Below are 26,457 nucleotides of genomic sequence, written 5' to 3'. Positions count from 1 at the left end.
TACCTGGGGGCCACTGGACGCAGAGTCTGGATGAGGCTGGGTCGCAGGAAAGATTTCTTAAAAAAATGTTGAAAACTCCTCAGCAGGTCTAGTTGAATAATGACGTTTCAAATTGTATTCCTTGTGCACCGCAACTTTCTCTGTGCAAATAAGATACGGCGGAGTGCCCCTGTGCTCAACAAAGAAATATTGCATCTCCCACTTTTCCTGGAATTGTGTTTGCTCATCACTAACCTTTCTCTTCAGTGCAGGCTTTGAAAATGACATGTTTGGGGTTGTGGAATATATTTGTAATTAGCCGACGCACGGACAATAATGTTATTTCCGCAATGTTTGTTGTTCTGCTTTTCCTCCCTACAGCAACACGGCGGTCGGCGGATAATAGCCGGGAAAGAACCGGGATAGCGAGCGCCAAAAAGTGACGACTCCCGGAATGTTATCCGGCCTGATATAGAAACATATGCATGTGAGGCAATGCAAATTAAACAATAAAAAAAACAAATAATGGTTTGAATTGGTCCAGGTTATCAGGTTATTACTGTGTCACGGTGTGACTGCAGCCAGGCACAAAGTAAAACCCTCGTCTCCATGGCAACGTCTCGGTCGCTTTCACTCATTTGCCGCTTTTCCACTAACGCAGGGTTAGGCAACCCAGAACGTTGAAAGAGCCATTTTGGACCAAAATAACACAACGCTGTCAAGCGCCATTTATATAAAACTTGCGGGCCGCACTAACATTAAATTTTATTATTAATGTGGGGGCCATAAAATAACGTCTCGAGGGGCGCATGTCTGAGGCCCCGGATCTAAGCCATACATCACCAAGTCCAATGCAAAGTGTCGGATGCAGTGGTGTAAAGCAGTGGTTTTCAAATGGGGGTACGCGTACCTCTGGGGGTACTTGAAGGTATGCCAGGGGTTACGTGAGATTTTTTTTTAAATATTCTAAAAATAGCAACAATTCAAAAATCCTTTTATATTTATTAAATAATACTTCAACAAAATATGAATGTAAGTTCATAAACTGTGAAAAAAAATACAACAATGCAATATTCAGTGTTGACAGCTAGATTTTTTTTGTGTACATGTTCCATAAATATTGATGTTTAAGATTTCTTGTTTTGTGAAGAAATGTGTAGAATTAAGTGCATGAATCCAGATGGATGTCTATTACAATCCCCAAAGAGGGCAGTTTAAGGTGATGATTACTTCTATGTGTAGAAATATGTATTTATAATTGAATCAATTGTTCATTTTTCAACCAGTTTTTAGTTACTTTTATATCTTTTTTTTCTCCAAATAGTTAAAGAAAGACTACTACAAATGAGCAATATTTTGCACTGTTATACAATTTAATAAATCAGAAACTGATGACATTGAGCTGTATGTTACTTCTTTATCTCTTTTTTTCAACCAAAAATGCTTTGCTCTGATTAGGGGGTACTTGAATTAAAAAATATTTCACAGGGGGTACATCAATGAAAAAAGGTTGAGAACCACTGGTGTAAAGCACGTTGCCACTGGACTCTAGAGTAGTGGAGACGTTTTCTCTGGACTGATGAATCACGCTTTTCCATCTGGAGGTTGCCAGGAGAACGCTATATTTTGGACTGCATTGTGCGCAGTGTGGAATTTGGTGGAGGAGGAATTATGGTGTGGGGTAGGCTTGTCCCCTTCGTTCCAGTGAAAGGGACTTTGAATGCTCCAGGATGTCAAAATATTTTGGACAAATCCATGGGGTGGCACTTCAAGTTCATATGTGAGTAAAGGCAGGTGGCCAAATACTTTTGGCAATATAGTGTTTGGGCTGGACAAAAATTCCTAAACAATTGTGGTTGAAATAAATATACAATATAAAAAAGACACTGTCTCTAATAAACACCCTGCAGAGCGGTGCTCTTGTAAGGAATTCCATCTCATTAGGCGTCCACTGCTCAGTCTGCCAAGGACAAAAGAGTGTTGGTGGCGGCTTAAAGGCTTACTGACGCGGCTAAAGGTTGTGAGTTTAAATCTTGAAGTCCACAAGCGGGGGGAAGGTGGTTGGGTGGGGCGGGGCTGGGATCTTTGTGGGAAAAGAGGCCAAATTGTCTCCGAGTGGACACGTGCTCCCGGAGCCATTCGGCCAACCGCATGACACAACTAGTGCACTTTGTCAACATGAACTTTAAGTCATTAGGGTTGTCTTCAATGTCTTCCAGGACCCCCCAAACCGATAGAGAGAAGCAGCACCAATTTTACTTTGGTGTTAAATACCACTTTTAATGGAGCATTGTTCTATGACACATGAAAGTGTTTCAATTTGCGACACCCACAGTGAAAAGGAATGGCAGAATTTAGTACTAAAAAGACACGTTTGTGTCATTACACAACACAAGCGGTGTTTAAAATGAACACGTACAGTGAAAAAGATTGACGCCATTTAGTATTAAATAGACACCTGTGTCGTCAAATGAAACAAATTGGTGTATAAAAGGAACACTTAATAGTGAAAAGGAATAACAAAGATCAGTGTTAGAAATAAACTTAAGTTGAAAAGTCAAAGGCCTATTGAAAAGAGATTTTCTTATTTAAACGGGGATAGCAGGTCCATTCTATGTGTCATACTTGATCATTTCGCGATATTGCCATATTTTTGCTGAAAGGATTTAGTAGAGAACATCGACGATAAAGTTTGCAACTTTTGGTCGCTAATAAAAAAGCCTTACCTGTACCGGAAGTAGAAGCCGATGTGCGCGTGACGTCACCGGTGTGAGGGCTCCTCACATCTGCACATTGATTACAATCATGGCCACCAGCAGCGCGAGCGATTCTGACCGAGAAAGCGACAATTTCCCCATTAATTGGAGCAAGGGTGAACGATTCGTGGATGAGGATAGTGAGAGTGAAGGACTAGAGGAAAAAAAAAAGACGAGGGCATTGGGAGCGATTCAGATGTTAGAAAATCAAAAGAGAAAGAAAAAAGAAGAAAAGAAAAGGTGGAGGGTAAAGGGGAAAATAGGGAGAAGGACGGAGGAAAATAAGGGGATCTACTAAATTGCAATTTAAAATTTTGAGCCGAAGTATCCTGTTGAAAATGTTGCAGTATGATGACGCTTATGTTGGGGTGCTTGTGACGTTTTTTAGCCCAGCACCACTCCCGGCTAAAAGTCGTCCGATTTAATTGCATAATTACACAGTATTCTGGACATCTGTGTTGCTGAATCTTTTGCAATTTGTTCAATTAATAACGGATACTACAAAGAAGAATGCATCTGGTGGAAATGGGTATATTTCGGACGGCTGTAGCAACACTTTCACAGCCGGTGTTTCTTTGTTTGTTGTGAAGCTTTAATATGGAAGAGAGTAGTCAAGCAAACATATTTCTGTACCACATGTCAACCGGCAGGTTTTGGTGAGAAAATTGTGGTAATAGGTCGGCTCTTACTGTAAACATGAGGGAAGCTTTTGTTGTTCTTCCTGCAGCTGTCAAAGAAGCAGCTGCGACTTTCTTGGCTCCTCCATGGCTTCACTCGGAGACACTGGCGGTCACCACACCCCTCCGACTTTCAGGTATGACTTTATAATCTCACTAAAACACTAGTAACACAATAACCAGATAAGGGATTTTCCAGAATTATCCTGGTAAATGTGCCTAATTACATCTGAAACTCTCCCACTGCCGCTGCCTGAAGCCGTCGACTTTTCTTTTTTTTTTAGTGCTCCAATCTGACTTTCCTCATCCACAAATCTTTCATTCTCGCTCAAATTAATGGGGAAATCGAAAGATAAGGAGCGCTCCTGAATAACTTTTTAATCTTTGGGGTTTGGAGAAAGTAGCAAGTCTTGTCAAGTCAAAAGGTTCAAGTTCAAGTGAAGTCACAAGTAATTGATGTTAAAGTCTATGTCAAGTTGCAAGTCTCTTTACATTTTGTCAAGTCGAGTCTAAAGTCATCAAATTCCTGACCCGGGTCCACACTTCTGGTAACTTGCCCTGCTAATAATAATAATAATAAAAATGATAAGAATAAATATAGTTCACATGGCGAATGGCAGCTGCATTCACACTCGCTATCATAAACAGGAGGTCGGCCATATTTGTGGCAGGTGTGTTTATAGGCGACTTTCAAGGACATACTGCTGCCACAGGACGCCGGCTTTCATTGGCTTTACTTTCTGTGTCTTTGTCACCTCGCATCATCAGTGTCATCTGTTGCTGTCCGCCATACCGTCCACGGCATGTGACCGGCCTCTGTCCAACAACAAGGATTGCCGTTTACACACCTTGGCTCTGTTCCTCAATAACAGTCGAGTACGGTTTTCGAGCCACAAGCGGCTCTTTAGCGCCACCCTAATGGCTTCTTGGAGCGTTTTCAAAAATGTGCAAAAATGGAAAAAGATAAGGGAAAAACATAATTTTTTGTACCTTTTGCGGCTACAGACAGTTTTTTCTTTGCATTTTTGGTCTTTCAACATTTTGGGTTGACGATGACTGGTCTAGTAAAACACTATTTAAACCAGGGGTGTCAATTTCATTTTAGACCGGGGGCCACATAGAGAAAAATCTACTGCCAAGTGGCCCATACTGGTAAAATCACGGCACGATAACTTAAAAATAAAGACAACTTCAGATTGTTTTCTGTTTAAAAATACAACGAGCAAATTCTGAAAATGTATAAATCATAATGTTGTTGGGGTTTTTTTTAAACTTCCATATTGCGGTTAATAGTATTGTATCTTTATTTGTCATTATTTTATGTTCAGTCAACTCATTGGTGTTAATATCAAGATAAAACATATCAAAATCAAATTACCGGACACCATATAAAGTTAAAGTACCAATGAGTGTCACACACATACTGGATGTGGCGAAATTATTCTCTGCTTTTGACCCATCACCCTTGATCACCCCCTGGGAGGTGAGGGGAGCAGTGGGCAGCAGCGGTGCCGCGCCCGGGAATCATTTATGGTGATTTAACCCCCAATTCCAACCCTTAATGCTGAGTGCCAAGCAGGGAGGTAATGGGTCCCATTTTTATAGTCTTTGGTATGACTCGGCCGGGATTTGAACTCACGACCTAACGATCTCAAGGGGAAAACTTTAAACACTAGGCCACTAAGTAGGTTATTTTGTATTTATGTTATTTATGTAGTTTGCTCACTTTCCTCGACTAGTGCACTAACATCATGTGTTTTGTTTTGTTACATATGTAGCATCATCTGCAAAGATACAAATAACTGCTGTACTGCTATTGCGACATCTAGTGGAAACATTTAAAACAGCAGTTTGTTTCATTCAAAAATTCCGGCTCATTATTATACTTAGCAAACTCATCCCGCAGGCTGGATAAAACCTTTCCGCGGGCCTGATCCAGCCCTCGGGCCCTACGTTTGACATCCCTGATTCAAACAGATCAGCACAGCAGACGAGCAGAGCTGCAGTGTCCATGCCAGACCAGTAGACGGCCTCATGGATGGAAATAATTATGTTGCGATGTTGTCTAACACGTGCTCCACATAGGAGATACAGGTGATAAAAAAGCAAATGTGCAATAGTCCAACACATGAATGTTGATGTGTGACAGACGTGTGCTGAAGGATTACAATGCAGAGCCTCGCGGGAGACATCAGGGACATTCCTGGCATGGCGTGAATGGTCCTTCATCATGCCAACTATTACACGTCCAGATATATCGCTGACAGAAGTGTCAACGCATTTCCTCGATGACTCGATGCTTGAACACACAATGAAAATAGTGATGGACGCCAAGCAATTCGAGTCATTAAACTGCTGCCACGTGTCTACATCCTAAAATGTGCTGGTGACAGCTGCGACACGCGGCTACATTAGCATAGCTTTCATAGTCCGGCTCAAGTCTTTATTGGGTCAACGTGTATTTGTTGTAGTAAATTTACGGCCTGTGTGTTTGGGTACAGCACTGTAGGTTTGTTGTGGTTATATATCTAGTATCAGACTACGTGTGGGGGTAAATATAGTATACCTTGGCATGTGTTGTGCTCCAAGAGGTCAAGGCAGGTAGGTTGAAGGGAAGAATCACTCGTGATGACTCCATCCTCAGTATCATCATTACAAGTTGTTACAGAGCCTATTGCGCCATCTAGTGTCCAAACAGCAGCAACACACCTCAGTAAAAGAGTCAGAGTAATTATTTAGTGACAAGTATACAACAGTGTTTTAAATGAACACAATATATTGTTATTCAAAAGGTATTTTTTTTATTTGATAAATCAAACAACAAATGAAAGTGGGAACTTTTTTCAGCTTATTGAAAAGAAAAACATATTTAAAAAATGTGTGTAGTAAATAAAACATTACATCACCCACAATTTCAAAAAGCACTAAATTGCCACATTAAAAAAAAAAAAAAAAAACGTTTTCACTGAAAGGTGGTGTGGTCAGCCCACCCGTAGCGGCGGAGCTACAAGGACAACGCCATCCCCTCTGACGAAGAGCATGGGGATGTTTCTTTTGGTGGACTGTAAAAAGACAAAAGGTAGAAAAACACAATGATAAGATAGATAGATAGATAGTACTTTATTGATTCCTTCAGGCAAGTTCCTTCAGGAAAATTAAAATTCCAGCAGCAGTGTACAGAGTTGAGATCAATTTAAATAAAAGTAAAAAGTAAATAATGGGGGTTTAAATGGAAATAAAATAGAGAAATATTACACTAAGAATAAAAAATAAAAAGCAACAATGGGAATAAAAATATAACAGTAAAAAAAGAATATAACAAGACAAAGTAGGCAGTAGTGACCATGTTATGAAAACGTATTGCACTGTTGTTTTGCATCCCCTGTCATCCTTGTACCCTCCGCCCCCCGCCCCAGAGAGGAGTTGTACAGTCTAATGGCGTGTGGGACAAAGGAGTTTTTGAGTCTATTAGTCCTGCACTTGGGATGAAGCAGTCTAGCACTGAACAGGCTCCTCTGGCTACTGATAATGCTATGCAGAGGGTGACTGGCATCATCCAGGATGCTCACTGGTTTAAGATAACAACAGACATTTGACACTGACTTGACTCTTATTTGGAGCTACTGTGTTTTAAACTCAGAGGGTGCACCCTCTGGTGGATGTATTACTAAATGCTCATTCTAATGCAATGGATGCATTGAAGTATAATTGCCACTTTCCTCCATAAAGCAATGGTACTTAGTCAAATTCTATTTATTCATAGAAAATTGTATGCGGAAAAATTCTGCGTATTAAAGTTTAAAGTTCCACTGATAGCCACACACACATTGGGTATGGTGAAATTACCCTCTGCATTTGACATATCTCCTTGTTGCACCCCCCTGAGATGTGAGTGGAGCAGTGAGCAGCAGCGGTGGCCGCACTTGGGAATCCTTTTGGCAATTTAACCCCCATTTCCAACCCTTGATGCTGAGTGCCAAGCAGGGAGGTAATGGGTCCCATTTTTAGTCTTTGGTATGACTCGGCCGGGTTTTGAACTCACAACCTAGGGCGGACACTAACCACAAGGCCAGTGAGCAGGCTTACTTCATACTTGCGTCACATATGAACTGTACTTTGCTGTAAACAACGCAGTCACTTTCATGTAAGTTTGCTGCAAGCAGCAGCCAGCTGACGGAATCCCTTTGGATCCGTTCTAAAAGAATATGTCTTAATTGTGAAATAAATGTTAAAAACATGATTATATTGAGTTTGAAATTAAAGTAATCTTTCCTTTCCTTCATTTTTCTTCCTTTTAGACCACGCTAAGGAGGAGCAGGCAGATGGAAAATAAGCAAATTAAAAGGCGCATTTTGGCATGCAGCGGATCCGAACCTCTGACCAAATGATGACTTCACACTCACTATGATCATGTTTTTCCCATTTAAGTCACAATTAAGACATGTTCTTTAGAACCTTTTCAAAACAAGCGTGTCAGTGGCTGCTCCTTGCAGCCAACTTAAACCACAAGGCAACTGAGCAGGCTATTTTTGTATTCCTACGCACTTTTTGACCATGTATAGAACTTAAGCAAAGTTTTTTGACACGGGAATCAAAAATGAAAAAAAATATTTAGGTCACGATTTGTAAGAATTTTTTTTGTTGTGTATGGATTGTATATTTATTTGTCACAGCCTAAATATCAAAATATAGAGCTGTAATAATTGGACTTGCAGTTATAATTTGGTGAGTATTGAAGTATTGTTTATTTTGATATTTTTTAAATTAAATAGTATAAAAATGCATAAATAGGCCGGGAAGTGTTTTTTTTGTTAGTTTTTTTTTACTTTGTGTGTGGTTACACTGTGGAATATATTTTTAAAGACTAAAGCCCCAAAAAGATTTGTCAACTATTGTCATTCCAATATGACATTACTAAGCCTTAGAAAAATATATTGTTACAGTCACTGCCGTAACAAATACCAAGTGCGCGGTATGTTTTAATAAATCTGATTTGTGTGTGTATGCGAATATACATTACGAGGTTTGTGCTTACGCAATATTTTACGTTCGAATCCACGCCCACGTTTATAAATGAGGACCCTGGACTGGTCACCAGTCAATCACGAGACAGCTGACTAGCAAGAGGAAGTTGTTCACCTTGTAAAGTTCTTCATAAGTCTCCTCATCGATCTCCACCGTGGTCACGGTCTCTTCCACGTCACCGAGTATCATGTTCAAATGCTGATCATATGCCTGGAAAACAAACAAAATACATCAACACAAAAGCCGGAAAATACACAGTTTGTATTGTTTTTCTTACATGCAGTCGTCCACGTAGCTCACGGTCGTTCCTCATCTTGACGTAGATCCTCTCGTCGAGACTGAGTCTGATCAGATCGAGTGGCTCCTCTACTGTGTTGGTGTTTGGTTGCTGCAGTACAACAAACATGGATGTAAGTGTTGGTAGGCCTGGCACTATAGTAAGTCAATATCAAACGATAAATGAAAATGAGCTCGTCAACTTCGCCGACGTTGATGGCTGCTTGCACCCAACTCTCAAAGCTAAGTACTATCTTTCTATCTGTGTGCTTCTAATTGTTTTGCCCTTCTGTAACACATTTAATAGTCTTATTGAACTTACAAAGCACCCACTCTCTCTGTTTCAGCACTTCACTTTCAGCTAGCTAGCTGCTAAGCTAGCCCTGGTCCGAAGCCCCTGCGCTCCAGAGACAGCAAAAACTCTGGCCTTATTCAAATAATAAATGAACCCAAGTATCGCAATGGTATTACGATAGATATAGTCTTTGTCACCACCTCCAAAGTTACGGTACTCCCGTACACTAAAGTAAAGTTCAATCAGTACCTTATAAAATTCTAAGTTTTGACTCGTTGTCAACAAGCTACTAATAACCAATGCTTGAGCAACCGTAACATTAATGCTGCCACAACTAAAACTCTCACTGGCCTACTGCACCTTGGTAATGACACCATTCCTAAATTATATGGGCTTTATCGATAACCTTACTACAGGCATGTGATTTGACCACAATGAAAAAGACTGAAAACATTTCCGGGGGTCAGGGGGTCGAAGGCCCCCAGCCAGGTCCAGGGCACCAATTTAACATGCTAAAATTAACAAAGACAGCACCATTTAAAGAAAATATTTTAGTGTTTAAAGACATGAAAACATCATTAATAGAACATACCCGGAACATCGGGGGTGCTGATTAAAGCTTAAATATTTTGGAAAACAATCAAATTGTGATTTTATTTCCACTACAATATTGCCACTGCGGTTCAATAAACAATTTTTTTTCAATGTCCTCTCCTCATCTATTTTTCAACAAACAACCATTAAATCAGTATATACAATTGGATTTATTGAACATATTTCTTATTCTAAATAATACAATGAAAAATATACTAAATACTTGCAGTGCACGTAATCACCTGCATTTGAACACCAGTAAAACTAAATTGATTGACTTGCGGCGGTCAGTTCAACCACCCACACTGGTGAACATCTAGAGAACAGATATAGAAAGTGGACTCATTTAACCTTCCTCTTGTATTAGCTTTCTGTTACCATCGCTTATGTTAACAGGTCGGTTTTGACCCAAGTCTTAAAACAACTGTAAAATACACTAAAAACAATTATCTATCATCCAATTTGTTTCTCATCTGTTGGTTACCTTGTTAGGATTCCTTATCCATGAAAATATTGGTTTTAATATTTTTGGTGTGGGCCATTGGGCCTTTTTTTTGTCAGTATACCTCTCGATTTCAATTAAAAAAAATGGTAAAACGAACCTCAAGAGAATCGTATAAATAAATACAATGTTGTGTTACCTGAATATTACTGAGGGGTAATAGAACACATCTTTTGATTGATTGATTGATACTTTTATTAGTAGATTGCACAGTACAGTACATATTCCGTACAATTGACCACTAAATGGTAACACCCGAATAAGTTTTTCAACTTGTTTAAGTCGGGGTCCATAAATTTGTTTTATTTATTTTTTCATTCTAATAATTTTAACTATAGTAACATCTATGGTGTTACGGGTCAATTTCGACTCATATATATTTACTTCAAGAAAAAGGCTAAAGAGTATTTTTTTCAGCAACAGAACTTCAACATCAGACAAAAAACAACCAATCAAGCAAATCAAACCAATAGAAATAGATTACTGGTTCCAAAACTAATAAAAAACAAAATCAGAGTAAACGTCTCTGAGTGCAAGAACTTGCATGTGTATGTGTTTACATGCAAGTGTGGCAAAAAGTGACACTTTTAGTGTGTTCTTTGCAGAGATATTTCTTGCAGTTGAAGCACAATACGTTTGTCTTTCTCTCCTTACTGCTTGGGCAGACCTGACATGTCTTTTTTTGAGAATCCGGGGCCTGAGTGGAGTTGTGGCGCTGGCTGTTTTGGTTGGTGTTGAGGCATAGCTGGCTGAGGAGGATGCTGGCATGTAACTCACCAGTCATTACATATACGACAAACACATGGCCATTTCATTCAAGAGATATGTCGCTCGTTAATGCGCATATTATTCCGTGATTATAAAGTGTCGTTAAACTATTTTACCTTGAAGTCAAACACCAGTAATGTTTGCTTGTGGCTTTTTTGCGTTAGCCAACTGGCTAGTTAGCTTAACAGTTAGCATTGAAGCAAAAATACACACACTGCTTCACCGTAATGACCGAGGGCGTTGTTTATCTAACATTATGGAACATTAAATGTCCACATTTCAGGTTGTGGTGTTAACGCCAGCACTGTGATGTCCACCTTACCTCGGCACACAGTTAGGGGACGAGCTATCTATCTCCCAGGTCGTTAAGAGGTTCATGGGCACGGGCATGCCACCAGAGCCCGAGCCCAGGACTATAGCTAAGGATCCGGTCGGGAGCGTTGTCAGTGCTGGTAGTACTTATTTTTCACATGTTTGTCAATTTCTTTTACTCATGAAGCGTCCTTTCTCTCGAGAACCAACATCGTTACATGTGGAAAATGGCGGTAATAAAGTCATCATTCATAACAGATGTCCTAATTGGTCACAAGGAACACAATCAACTACGGCGTAATATGCAAATGGAATGCGACTAAACTCAAGGTTTTCCATCAAGCATGGAGTGATAGTTTAATAACTTATAAACACGCTCTTCTTACCTTAGCTAAAATGAATGCCTCTTATCTCATCTGCCTTATTAACAGGTGCAATATGTAATAATTTAATGTCAAGTCATCATTAAACGGCCCTGATATGTCAAAAGGCATTAATAAATCATGTTATTTTCGAATACCTTTATAACCGTATAGCTGTTATAGCTGTACCAATAATTGATTAACATGGACCCTGATTTAAACAAGGTGAAATCTTATTTGGGTGCTACCTTTTAGTGGTCAATTGTACGGAATATGTACTGTATACTGTGCAATCTACAAATAAAAGTTTCAATCAATCAAACTGATAACAGTAGTTCAGCCAGGATATGCTCATTTCAAATTTAGATTTACAGCCTTGGACTACTGTCATTGTTTTCATTTCTTTGCCCCGCCCTCCACAGTTTGACCAATTAGAAAGTCAGTGAGAGTGTCACATCCAGGTTGCCAGTTACGCACCGCCACCTTCGTCGAGCTACTGCCACTGGTAAACTTACTAAACATGTCAGACCTTAGTGAATCTAAAAGGCGTCGTTACATATTCTCAACTTATTCATGACAAAGCCAGAAAAAAAATTAGGCTTCGTATCAGGGATGCCTTTGAAAAATGGAGACGATTGAAGGCAGAGATTTTTTTTATCTGACACCACACTTGATAATTTTCTCCTTGATATGTAAGTCAGGCATTTACGTTTTAATATTACTTGTAATAAATGGAAATGGACTATATTGTCCAATACAGTCTATGACCTTTTCCAACAAAGCTAGTATCTTCGTGCAAAGAATGCTTAGGAGTGAAGCACCATCCCACTAATGTAATGCTAAGCATGCTAGCCCGGTCAATGACACATCGACATATAGGCTAACGGGGGAAATATATGCTCATTAGCCTGTATGTCGATGTGTCATCCAAATGACAGGGCAAAATATATTTTTGACAAATAAAATCTATGTGGATATGGGTAGTGACAGAGCCTATTTCGTTCTCAATATGCCGACACGCTGAGGAAATGCGCTCCAACATTAGCATGCTAATTGCGGTTTCTGGTACTGTATATGCATCCAACACATATGGGGTGGTATTTGTTTGGCACAATATAATGCATTACATGTAATGATTTTCTACTTTGTGTATTGACAAGGTAGTAGGCTATATAATTTATGCGTAACATGTTTTTGGTGTAACGTGGGTTGGCGCATAGAATTGCACGCTGCACTGAAAGATGGTGATGTGCATACATGGAAGAGAATGCAGTGTCAGGTTGGATGCAACATGGAATTATGCTGAACGAAATGTGGCGGTAATTTTAGTGTTGGCCTTGGTTTGCTATCAAAGTACGCCCATGTGATATATAACATACATCATTATTTCGATGGTGGTCCATGCGGTCAAACTAGACATTTCAGCAGGGTAATAATGCCAACAATCTGTCCTTACTCCCGAAGAAAATATTGCTGCGTAACTTTACAAATACATTTGGCTAATGGACGTTAGTATTACTGTGGCATAATAAATTAGTAAACTATCTTGCAAGAAGTATAAACCAGAGAAACCTACAATGTAGGACTCGTCGATTGACATTTGAAGTTCCTTGGAGTAGAATTTGGCTGCGTATCTGGCAACCTCAGTCAATGAGAGTGGGAGGGGACTACAGAATTTTGACCGTGATTGCAGTACCATTTCTGGCCACATTATTACAACTGGCACCTTTAATAAAAATTATCTTAAATATTTGTTTATACAGTAGCATCACTAACCCAACAAAGGACTTCTCCCAGTAGCTCCACCAACTCTGCTGACGACTTTATGCAATTATTTATTAGGAAAATTGAGCTCTTTAAAAAGGAGGTTAAACATAACATGTCTCAGGTCATTAACGCAGATACGAATGTATGTACTACGGATAATGCGCTCCAAAATAATCTCTCTATTTTTTAAAGAAATAACAGAGGAACTCCTGCGACTCATAATTTGACAAAACAATCATGTTTACTTGACCCACTTCCTGTGAAACTTATCAAGGAGCTGTTTGTAATATTAGGACCAATCTTTGCTAAATATTAACTTATCACTTTGCTCTGGTACTGTTCTCCTTGTATTCAAAGCAGGAGTTATTCATCCTCTGCTCAAAAGACAGAACCTCGATTCTGACCTCGTGGTAAACTACCATTCGGTGTCGTACCACCCCTTTTTGTCACCTGCTGTTATAAAGGTGTGAGAAGGTTCATTCTTTTCATCATTCTCAGCACCTGAGCATTTTGATTCAATAGCAGAATTAAATGAGAGAAGTGAATACTATTGTCATACATTTAAAATGTTTGTGTTTGGGAGTTGAGGCAGGAATGCTAGCTTCCAACAGAACCTAGATAGTCGTCATTGAGAAGAACCACAGCTGTCAACAAAATAATAAAAATTAGGAGGAAAAGGATGATTGTATAGACAAATGTTCCGTTGTGTTAATATTTAAATCAAATAACCAAATGAGCTAAATTAGCCTATCATGGACGAACCAGCAGAGGCAACCAGAAAAAAAAAATTGGGAACAAAAATTGAGAGTCCATTGTATTTTTATGTTTTTTTTACATATTTAGGATAATCAACTTTTCTTGACCTACCAATTACAATGGTAAAACATTCAAATGTATTGAGTTTGAAACGGTCACTTTCAGTATTATTATTATAATAATTACAATGGTGCTTAAATTGGTCTTAAAATGATGCTGAAAGGAACATCGCTTATCGGCAATAACTTGTGTTATCTGCCCACGCCGAAGAATTTTGGATATTATTGGGGCGTATCTTTGATTGATTGAGACTTTTATTAGTAGATTGCACAGTACAGTACATATTCCGTACAATTGACCACTAAATGGTCAAACCCGAATAAGTTTTTCAACTTGTTTAAGTCGGGGTCCACGTTAATCAATTCATGGTAAAAGGAAAAAAATGTATCCATTTGTGCACGCCTTTACAAACTTTTGAAAAATGTTGCACAGGTCGTTCAAAACATCTAGCTCAGATTCATTCGTATTTAAAACAAACGTTTATTGTAACTAGGGCTGGGCGATATATCGATATATTGCGGGTTTGTCTCTATGCAATATAAAAAATTCCTATATCGTAATATTCGATTATGCTTTCTCACGCAGGCCTTTTAGCTGCGGGCATTACACTACAGGCTCTCCTCACTCTTTCCTGTGTCTCCTTCAGACAAGCAGGCGCACATTCTTACATACGTCACAAAATGTCACGTCATACGTCACATACACGCCCTCGCCCAGTAGAGAGGTAGCGGCGGGGCTAACGTTAGCTGCTAATGTAGCCGTACGAGAGAAAGATGGTGCGGATCAGGTAACAAATGAAGGAAGACTTAATTCCCAATAAAAACAGCAGGATTTCCATCGTCTGGCGGTGGTTCGGCTGCAAGTGGGAATATGTCGAACAGAAAACCGTAATTTGTCAAGTGTGGGGGAAAAAGCGTTGCTATAAAAAGTAGCATTATTGCTAATATGTAGCATCATTTGAAAAGTCACTCGCTAGAGAATAAAGAGAATCTCATAACCTTAGTAACATACCACATAGTGAAGGACGAATACTATTTGATTTCCTATTATGCAGCTCATTTTTATTTGACACTTAAAATGTCTCTGACAATCTTACAATTTCTGTTTTGGCAATGACTTGAATGTTTGTGCCATTGCTTAATAACTTTAATAAATACACTTTTGGTCAATTGACTTAGTTGTGATTTCCCTCTCTGCATGAAAGTTTAAAAATAGCATATATTAACGCAGTATGAAGAAGAATGTTTGAATGTATACACATAGAATCATCATACTGCTGTGATTATATGCATCAAGTGTTCATTCAAGGCCAAGGCAAAATATCGTATATCACGATATGGCCTAAAAATATTGCGATATTAAAAAAGGCAATATCGCCCAGCCCTAATTGTAGCTGTTACAAGTCTACTGTTTTAGACTTTGACAAACTTTAATGATCCACAAGGGATTATTGTTCCACACAGTAGCTCAGTTACAAAGGATGGAAAGTGTAAGGATGGAAAGGACAATGCAGGTATAAAATAGACAAAAAATGTACCGTAGTCGCAATATAAAATATAACATATGTAATTTTTACATAATATAAGTACAGTACAGGCAGGACGGTGAAACAAGGGTTCGTGCATGTGCCTCACAATACAAAGATCCTGAGGTCAATCCCGAGCTCGGGATCTTTCTGTGTGGAAGTTTGCATGCTCTCCCCGTGACTGCGTGGGTGCTCTCACGCCAAATTTCTTCCCACCTACAAAAACCTTCCCCCCGTAAGACATTTGGCGTGACAGCCCCTCTAATGCCTGAAAGACCCCAATGAGGGTGGAAGGACCTTATAGCAACCCTCACAGCTGCCTGTTTTAAAAGCATTATAATTGTCTGATTGTCAATGGTGAAAAATAACGGTGAGGAAAAAATATTAGCATTCCAGCATGCTAACCTTTCAAGCTATTTTTGCTTCGCTAATTTTGCAGTTGTAACCCTTAAGAGTCATATAACTTGGTATTATCACACCCTCATTGGGGTCCTTCAGGTATTGGAGGGGCTGTCGCGCCAAATGTCTTCCAGGAGGAAGGTTTATGTAGGGGGGAAGAAATTTGGCGTGACAGTTCCCTCCGGGTTCTCCGGTTTCCTCCCCACCGCCAAAAAACATGAACCTGGGGATAGGCAACACTAAATGGTCCCTAATGTGTGAATGTGAGTGTGATTGTTGTGTCTATCTGTGTTGGCCCTGTGACGAGATGGCGACTTGTCCAGGGTGTATCCCGCCTTCCGCCCTAATACAGCTGAGATAGGCTCCAGCAACCCCCGAGACCCCAAAAGGGACAAGCGATAGAAAATGGACGGTTGTACAGTATATGATATACCGTATTTCCTTAAATAGCCACCGGGCATGTCATATGCGCCTGCCTTGAATTACTGCCGGGTCAAACTAGCTCCCCAAATTTTTTAGCGCATGCTTACTTTTGCCGCCGGGTCAAATTTGTGACGTCGCAGGTGACATTTCCCCTGTCGTAATTTTCAAAATGGCGGAGGAGGTTTTTTTTTTTTACTTTTACTATGTGTAAACCAGGGGTCTTGTTCCACAGCCATACAGATTACACTGATGGTTGTGATATAAAACAACTTTAACACTCTAACTAATATGTGCCACACTCTGTGAACCCACAGCAAACACATTTCGGGAGAACATCAGATCTGTAACACAAACGCAACATAAGAATTACCCACAATGCCATGGATCCATGACTCTTGGCTATATTATACACCCCGCTAGCACCAAACACCCCCCATGTCCCCTCTCCATGCGTCGGTTTAGGTGGGGGGGGAGGGGGTTGGGAGCGCGTGTATAATATAGCCAAGAATCATGGATGGATGGCATTGTGGATAATTCTTATGTTGCGTTTATAATGTGTTACAGAGCTGACGTTCTCCAGAAATGTGTTTGATGTGGGTTCACAGAGTGTGGCACATGTGAGTAAGAGGTAAAAGTGTTAAAGTTGTATATATCACAACCATCAGTGTAAACGGTGTGGCTGTTGACCAAGTATGCATTGCAATCTCGTATGAGAAGCAGCGGAATGCATGCATCCGGCCGGCACGCGGATAGCGTAGTGTAAAGGCGGTCGTGATGACATGTTGTAGAGCAGTGATCCCCAACTACCGGGCCGCGGCTGCAGAAATATTTTTTAATTATTATCACTCAATTTTTTCTTGCATGCCATTGGTTAGCGCGGGGTTGAGAATAGGTTTTAAAATTATTAGCGCCTGCTTACTTTTACCGCATGCCTTGAATATGAGAAGAGGTTTTAAATTAATTAGCGCCCCGGCAGCTATTCAAGGAAATACGGTATACTGATGTATTATATTATATATACATATTATATTTTGTGAGCTGTTAACCCCCCAAAACGAGAAACAAACCTGTTTATCGGTTAAGTAACTTTTAAATGACTTAAAACAATTTAAACATTATTGTCAGAGTACATATTTAGCGTTTGTTACCTTTTATACCTACATAAGAGTGAAATATAACACACATGTACTGACAAGTTAGCACGCCAACCGGCTAATCATGCAGCTAAGCTAGCCTGTTCTGCCTGACCAAGACGAGCACACAATTATAGAAAATGCAAAAAAGAACTGGAAACGACAAGACAACACTGTCGTTGGATAGCGTCCCCGGTGGTACAGCGTCAAGCTACGTTCCACAGTAACCGCAGAAAAGAAAGTCACTAACCTGCTCCACGTCGTCCGCCATTATTTTAAGTAGAAGTACGTTGCTGTGACGTCTCTTACGTTGCCAGGTCAAAAAAAGGCCCGAATATCGCTGATCATTCGTGGTACACCACAGGCTTCATAAAAATCCGATAAATGAAAAAATAAATGTGTATTTTGACTGAATAATAACATGGGGATTTGAATAGTATGATATGTTTTCTCTACTTTGTTCTGCATTGTTGAACGTTAACGTTGACACTGCGCATGCGCGACTCGATGAGACCTGGCAACCTGCTGTACAAGAAGGACCACTGACTGAGTTACTTAGGCTCAGCCTCTTTTCTAGAACTTGCAAGCCATCGTCGGCGGCTGCTCTCCGCCGCTTTCGACGTGAGTACCCAAGCTTTGTGATAACTTCCGTCTCCTCTAGAGTTGTCATTTAAAATGTCATCGTGTGCAGAAATTGATACCAAAAATGCGTGTAACATGTCAACTTCAAACGCTTAATAGCCGAGCCAATTTAACCGTCAACGGTCGTGTTGTTTTATAATACAACAGGTTGGACTACGATGATTAACATTAATGAACTGCAAAATGTTGCCGTTTAATGGTATATCACGTTCTGCGTTTCTTATATTTTTTTATTTTTTTATTACCTTTTTAAGTGATTTAGTATATGCGTGAGTGAACTTCATTGTGATTTAAAAGCCTACTGAAATTCGATTTTCTTATTCAAACGGGGATAGTAGGTCCATTCTATGTGTCATACTTGATCATTTCGCGATATTGCCATATTTTTTCTGAAAGGATTTAGTAGAGAACATCCATGATAAAGTTTGCAACTTTCGGTGCTAAGAGAAATGCTATGCCTCTACCGGAAGTCGCAGACGATGACGTCACAGGTTTGATGGCTCCTCACATATTCACATTGTTTTTACGGACATTTTGCCAAAAATACCGGACAATTCTACAAACTTTATGGCTGGCTCAAATCGTGGTCACTGTGATCACGTACGACCGCCAGACACTTCTGGATGTGGACAGATCGGGCCGTTTTGAAATGATAGACGCGTGTTTGCTAGACCTGCTAACTAGCACGGGAATACTTCGACGGCTACATCCAGCGGCCTGTGAAGCAAGGGAGTATAGTAGCAGCGGGGGCCGTCTACGGAGCAGACGCCAGCGGTGTGATCGGAAACGCGGATGCCGAGCGGGGCTAAAAACAAAGCAGAAGGCTAATCCCCACAGAACACCACTTCCCTCCATCCTGAAGCCGGATTTAAATGGAAGATGCGAGACTACTGGTGTGGGTAAGGAGTCAGTTAAATTAGAACAAGTTTTTTCTGCTTTGATTGTTTCAGAGTTGGACATGCGTTCTACTGAGGTGACTAGCTATGATGAGTGCAGTTTATCAAAGCAACAAACAAACAATCGGAAAATTCCCGTCGTATCAATTCCTAGATATGGTCGTAATTATACTAAATGCACTGGGCATAATAAACACAACATTATTAATATTGCTACTACGGATAATTTGATCAAAAATTCCCTAAAACAGCCCACTACCTATAATATAGGTTTTTTAAACATAAGATCATTGTCTCCCAAAACGTTGTTGGTTAATGATATCATCAGAGACAACAATCTTAACGTCATCGGTCTCAGCGAAACCTGGCTTAAACCAAACAACTTTTTTGCGCTAAATGAGGCATGTCCTCCTAACTTTACACATTCGCATATTGCCCGTCCTCTTAAAAGGGGTGGGGGGGGCCGCGTTAATATACAACGAAAACTCTAACCTTAGTCCTAACATAAATAATAAATATAAATTGTTTGAGGTGCTTACTATGAGGTCTGTCACACCGCTGCCTCTACACCTGGCTGTTATCTACCGCCCCCCAGGGCCCTATTCGAACTTTATCAATGAATTCTCAGAGTTCGTTGCTGATCTAGTGACACACGCCGATAATATAATCATAATGAGGGACTTTAATATCCATATGAATACCTCATCGGACCCACCGTGCGTAGCGCTACAGACTATAATTGATAGCTGTGGTCTCACACAAATAATAAATGAACCCACGCATCGCAACGGTAATACGATAGACCTAGTGCTTGTCAGGGGTAATCACCGTTTCCAAAGTTACGATAACAATCTATGTGAAACCTTTCAATCCGGTTTCAGGGCAAATCACTCCACGGAGACAGCCCTCGCAAAAATGACTAATGATCTATTGCTAATGATGGATTCTGATGCGTCATCTATGTTGCTGCTCCTCGATCTTAGCGCTGCCTTCGATACCGTCGATCATAATATTTTATTAGAATGTATCAAAACACGAATTGGTATGTCAGACTTAGCCCTGTCTTGGTTTAACTCTTATCTTACTGATAGGATGCAGTGCGTCTCCCATAACAATGTGACCTCGGACTACGTTAAGGTAACGTGTGGAGTTCCCCAGGGTTCGGTCCTTGGCCCTGCACTCTTCAGCATTTACATGCTGCCGCTAGGTGACATCATACGCAAATACGGTGTTAGCTTTCACTGTTATGCTGATGACACCCAACTCTACATGCCCCTAAAGCTGACCAACACGCCGGATTGTAGTCAGCTGGAGGCGTGTCTTAATGAAATTAAACAATGGATGTCCGCTAACTTTTTGCAACTCAATGCCAAAAAAACGGAAATGCTGATTATCGGTCCTGCTAGACACCGACCTCTATTTAATAATACAACTCTAACATTTGACAACCAAACAATTAAACAAGGCGACTCGGTAAAGAATCTGGGTATTATCTTTGACCCAACTCTCTCCTTTGAGGCACACATTAAAAGCATTACTAAAACGGCCCTCTTTCATCCCCGTAATATCGCTAAAATTCGCTCCATTCTGTCCACTAAAGACGCTGAGATCATTATCCATGCGTTTGTTACGTCTCGCCTCGATTACTGTAACATATTATTTTCGGGTCTCCCTATGTCTAGCATTAAAAGATTACAGTTGGTACAAAATGCGGCTGCTAGACTTTTGACAAGAACAAGAAAGTTTGATCACATTACGCCTGTACTGGCTCACCTGCACTGGCTTCCTGTGCACTTAAGATGTGACTTTAAGGTTTTACTACTTACGTATAAAATACTACACGGTTTAGCTCCATCCTATCTTGCCGATTGTATTGTACCATATGTCCCGGCAAGAAATCTGCGTTCAAAGGACTCCGGCTTATTAGTGATTCCCAAAGCCCAAAAAAAGTCTGCGGGCTATAGAGCGTTTTCATTTCGGGCTCCAGTACTCTGGAATGCCCTCCCGGTAACAGTTCGAGATGCCACCTCAGTAGAAGCATTTAAGTCTCACCTTAAAACTCTTTTGTATACTCTAGCCTTTAAATAGACTCCCTTTTTAGACCAGTTGATCTGCCGTTTCTTTTCTTTTTCTCCTATGTCCCACTCTCCCTTGTGGAGGGAGTCCGGTCCAATCCGGTGGCCATGTACTGCTTGCCTGTGTATCGGCTGGGGACATCTCTGCGCTGCTGATCCGCCTCCGCTTGGGATGTTTTCCTGCTGGCTCCGCTGTGAACGGGACTCTCGCGGCTGTGTTGGATCCGCTTTGGACTAGACTCTTGCGACTGTTTTGGATCCATCATGGATTGAACTTTCACAGTATCATGTTCGGCCCGCTCGACATCCATTGCTTTCCTCTTCTCCAAGGTTCTCATAGTCATCATTGTCACCGACGTCCCACTGGGTGTGAGTTTTCCTTGCCCTTATGTGGGCCTATCGAGGATGTCGTAGTGGTTTGTGTTGTGGTTTGTGCAGCCCTTTGAGACACTAGTGATTTAGGGCTATATAAGTAAACATTGATTGATTGATTGAATTTGAGCGAGGATAAAGATTCGTGTTTGAGGATATTGATAGCGACGGACCAGAAAGAAAAAAATACGCGATTGCATTGGGACGGATTCCGATGTTTTTAGACACATTTACTAGGTTAATTCTGGGAAATCCCTTATCTTTCTATTGTGTTGCTAGTGTTTTAGTGAGTTTATTACCTGATAGTCGGAAGGGTGTGTCCACGCGCAGTGTCTCAGGGGAGTCGACAGCAGCTATGGACGGCACAAGCTCAGCTTTTCTCCGGTAAGAACTGACTTTTTAACCACAATTTTCTCACCGAAAGCTGCTGGTTGACATTCAGTAGGATCCATGTTCTCTTGACCGCGCTCTGATCTATAGGAAAGTTCACCTCCAGGAATTTTAAACAAGGAATCACCATGTGTTTGTGTGGCTAAAGGCTAAAGCTTCCCAACTCCATCTTTCTACTGTGACGTCTCCAATATTAATTGAACAAATTGCAAATGATTCAGTAACACAGATGTCCAAAAAACTGTATAATTATGCCGTTAAAGCAGACAACATTTAGCTGTGTGTGTGCGCAGCGCTTATACTTCCTAAAAACCCGTGACGTCTTGCGTACACGTCATCATTACACGACGTTTCGAAGACGAAACTCCCGGGAAATTTAGAATTGTAATTTAGTAAACTAAAAAGGCCGTATTGGCATGTGTTGCAATGTTAATATTTCATCATTGATATATAAACTATCAGACTGCGTGGTGGTTAGTAATGGGTTTCAGTAGGCCTTTAAGAGCCTCCAATCCCAGTCCAGTCCAGTCCACCATACTGGTCCTGGTCCTGGTCCTGCCTGGCAGTCAGGAGGCAAATCAGAGCAGTGGTGTTTGCCCATTCCACCTTCAGCCTAACCATGGCTGTGTGCTGGAAGAGAACCCTGCTACATAACGCACAAGTTAAAAATAATTGAAAATATAATTCATTTTTAGTCAATAGTAATCATGTAATCATAAACTCACAAAAGAAGTGACAGGATTCCGCAGGCCTTTTTCATTGCGATGTAAATGCCTGAATTTGCGGCAGCTTTTTGAGAAAGTTGCAGCAAAAGTTTTTTTGAGGCTTTTTTCCCCCCAATCATATGGAATCAACTTATGATTTTATGAGTTTGTTATAGTATTTCTAGTGTTCCTTGGAACGTTAACCTCAAAAGAGAACAGGATTTCAACTAAATGGGAAATCAAGTGCTGTATGTTTTACTTGTTTTACACCAATACAGCAGATGTAATGTATATTTTCTGCTGGATTTACTCTCTATTTAATGTATCCCCATTTTTTTGTTGCAGCTGTTACATAAACTCTAATATTGTACACGGTAATTGGGATTTGTTATATATTGTATATATTATATACACATATAAAAATATATCAGTATATATTTTATACTGTATATATTGTATGTTGCTACTATGGTACATTTTTAGAGTACTTATTGGCTGTTAATCCTACGGAGCTCATGCGGGCCCATCACATCGGGCCCCCGCGCCAATCTGCCCGTCCCAGGACGATGATTGTGAGGTGCCTACAGTACACGGATAGGAATCGCATCCTGAACAAGGTTAGGAAACATCCTCCTCAGCTCACCGGCAACTCCGTGACGCGACGGCCAAGCTGAGACGACCCTGCAATACCTGAATTATTCTTTCCATCCTTACCATCCTTGCCCTTTACATCCTTTGAAATTGAGCTACTGTGTGTAACAATTTCCCTTGTGGCTCAAAAAAATGTGTGTCTAAGTCTAAGATGGCAGTCAAAGCACATTATCAGTGGCCTGTTTACACTGCACACCAAAGCAGATTTTTCTGCCCTCAAATAGATAGTTCTTTATTGATTCCTTCAGGAGAGTTCCCTCAGGAAAATTAAAAATTCCATGACAAATGACACAGATCTGGGGTTTTTTGCCAGTCTAAACACTCCAAAGTGCTTCAAATCCGATCCTTTGGCATCAGATTCAGGCCACATCAGGAGATAGTCCTGACTCTGATCAGAATGTTATCTTTTCAAATGTGACTGCAGTCTAAATGCAATGCGACCTGAACGTGATTTATTTTTTCATCAGCTTTGGGCGAGCTACGTCTGGAGAGACGTAGTACAGTACGCCAGCGGGAATTGATAATTCATCACAACATCTGGTTTCAGATTTTATTTAAGACGACCACATTTTCGCTGCATCACAAGTCAGTAGTGTGCAAATTATAGGCTATATGTAATATATAAATATATATTTTGATTTAGAAGAAATAGCGATATTTGAAAGACCTGAATTGACGCTGTGGTGCATTTTCTTACATGTAAGTTGAAAAATAAAGCTCCTCTGCATCCACGCCGATGTCCGTGTCTACTTAACAGCCATAAAAAGATGACAAACCTCCCAAATATATTACACTTTATACATCCATTCATACATAATATTACTTCAATTTACTTTCACAGAAAAAACAATTTTTTTAGGTGTTGCGGATAATTTGATTTTGTAGTAGTAACGACTTCATCCCGGTCAATTATCTTTTATTTTCATTTTATGGTAGTGCGCATGCAAGTGACATATCGGCCACATAGGGGCCACTTTGGGACCTGTGCACATTTACACTGGAGTCAGATAAAAAACACATTTAACTTGCAGTGTAAACAGTAGTCAGCTGGAAAAAATCAGATCCGAAAAAAATCTGATTTAGGCCACTTTGGCCTGCAGTGTAAACATAAGTGCTGTACAAAGCATAGGTGAACCAACACAACAATTAAACATAAAAGGAATACTCAGAAGTCATTGTCAAATTATTGTACTGTTTTAATAAATTATAACTCATATTAGCAATAATTAATAATAATTACAGAAATAAACACCACCAAAGGCTTCCTTATTTTATTGTCCCTTGTCTATCGTGGCTCTCACCCCCATCATAATGAAGTGCTTTGAGAGGCTGGTAAAGGAACACATTGTCTCCAGACTTAAACCCCGCATTTGACCCGTACTTGTTTGCTTATCGCCCTAACCGCTCCACAGAGGACGCCATCTCCTCTGCACGCCACCTGAGGTTTGGACACATGTGCAGATGTTGTCTCTGGACTTTAGCTCGGCATTCAACACCATAATCCCACAGCACTTGGTAAGCAAACTGGCCCCCCTTGATTTCAGTACGCCCCTATTCAACTGGCTGCTTAATTTCCTCACAGACACCAGTCTGTGAGAGTGGGCGACTACACCTCAAGTGCCATCTTCCTGAGCACTGGCTCCCCCACAGGGCTGTGTCGTGAGTTCGCTGCTGTTCACATTGATGACCCATGACTGCTGCGCCAGGTCCACTACTAACCACATCGTGAAGTATGCAAACGACACAACAGTAGTGGCAACAACAACATGGACTACAGGGAGGAGGTGAAACATCTGGCTGACTGGTGCAGAACAAACAACCTGGTCCTGAACGTCGACAAAACCAAGGAGATCATCGGCGACTTCAGGAGGCACCAGTACAGCCACGCTCCACTCTTCATCAACGGCACAGCAATGGAGATTTTACGCAGCACCAATTACCTGGGGGTGCAGGTAACTGACAATATGACCTGCTTCCTACTCACCGGAGCTCTTCTAAAAAGAATTCAGCAGCACTTTTTGCATCTGATGAAAAGAGCACAACTCTCTCCCTCCATTCTCACCACATTCTACAGAGGCAATATAGAGAGCCTACTGACCAACTGCATCTTTGTCTGGACTGGAGCCTGCAGTGCCTCAGACTGGAAGTCTCTGCAGAGAGTAGGACCCCTCTTCCTCCTATCCAGGAAATCGCAAAAAGCCGCTGCCTGACCAGGGTTCAGAAAATCTGTAGAGACTCCTCCCACCCCCACCAAGGACTGTTTTCACTGCTGGACTCTAGAAAGAGGTTCCGTAGCAAAACCTCATGGTTCAGTAACAGCTTCTTCCCTCAGGCCCTAAGACTCTTGAACGGACCAAAATAATCCCCTGAATTCCCCCCCCAAAACGGATTAAATCGCTGGAATACAAACACAAAACAGACATCCATAAATGTGGATGCATATACAATAAGTGCAATACATTTATCTGTACAGTAATCTATTTATTTATATCTGCACCGTATTGCTCTTTTAGCCTGCACTACAACGAGCTAATGCAACACAATGTTGTCCTTATCCGTACTGTAAAATTCACATTTGAATGACAATAAAAGGAAATCTAAGTCTCTCTCTGCGTCATACTTTCAGACATCCCTCGTGTATTTTTTAAGCTTAGTGTTTGTCCAGCTTAAATATTAATTTATGTTTCAACACATTTACCCCCGCACAGTAAGAGCATTTGCTAACTGCTGATAGCGATCTATTGCGCACATTTTAGTTGGTAAATGAGAGATTATCATCACAAGTCCACATCTCTAACATATAAATGATGCCTCTATGCCAGGAGTGGCAAACTCATTTTAGCTCAGGGGCCGCATGAAGGAAAATCTGAGCACATGCGGGCTGGACAATTAAAATTATGGCATTAAAACTAAAAAATAAAGACAACTTTAGATTGTTTTCTTTGTCTTACTGTGGCCTAAAATAGAACAAACACATTCTGAAAATATCACAATAAAAATATAGAAAAAAATACCGGCAGTGGTAAAGTTTAGATCCATGAAGGAAAGAAGAAAGTGAATGAATGTTTATAACTGAATACATTTACATACTGTAGGCATAAAAATGTGTTTTCTTTTG

At 40.5% G+C, this 26,457-nt stretch overlaps 1 protein-coding gene across 1 annotated transcript; it reads right to left on the bottom strand.

The window, feature by feature from the left end:
- Positions 1–6,190: 6,190 nt before the first annotated feature.
- On the bottom strand, positions 6,191–18,018 carry lsm3 (LSM3 homolog, U6 small nuclear RNA and mRNA degradation associated). The gene is made up of 4 exons (XM_061874420.1): positions 17,860–18,018; positions 8,715–8,825; positions 8,552–8,647; positions 6,191–6,474 (listed from the first exon to the last, which is right to left on the bottom strand). The coding sequence occupies exons 1-4, from the start codon at positions 17,878–17,880 to the stop codon at positions 6,394–6,396; spliced, it is 309 nt and encodes a 102-aa protein (XP_061730404.1). The 5' UTR covers positions 17,881–18,018; the 3' UTR covers positions 6,191–6,393.
- Positions 18,019–26,457: the final 8,439 nt, after the last annotated feature.

Source organism: Nerophis ophidion, linkage group LG16, assembly GCF_033978795.1.
Source record: "Nerophis ophidion isolate RoL-2023_Sa linkage group LG16, RoL_Noph_v1.0, whole genome shotgun sequence".
NCBI classification, from domain to species: domain Eukaryota; kingdom Metazoa; phylum Chordata; class Actinopteri; order Syngnathiformes; family Syngnathidae; genus Nerophis; species Nerophis ophidion.
This window is presented reverse-complemented; position numbering and strand designations above follow the sequence as displayed.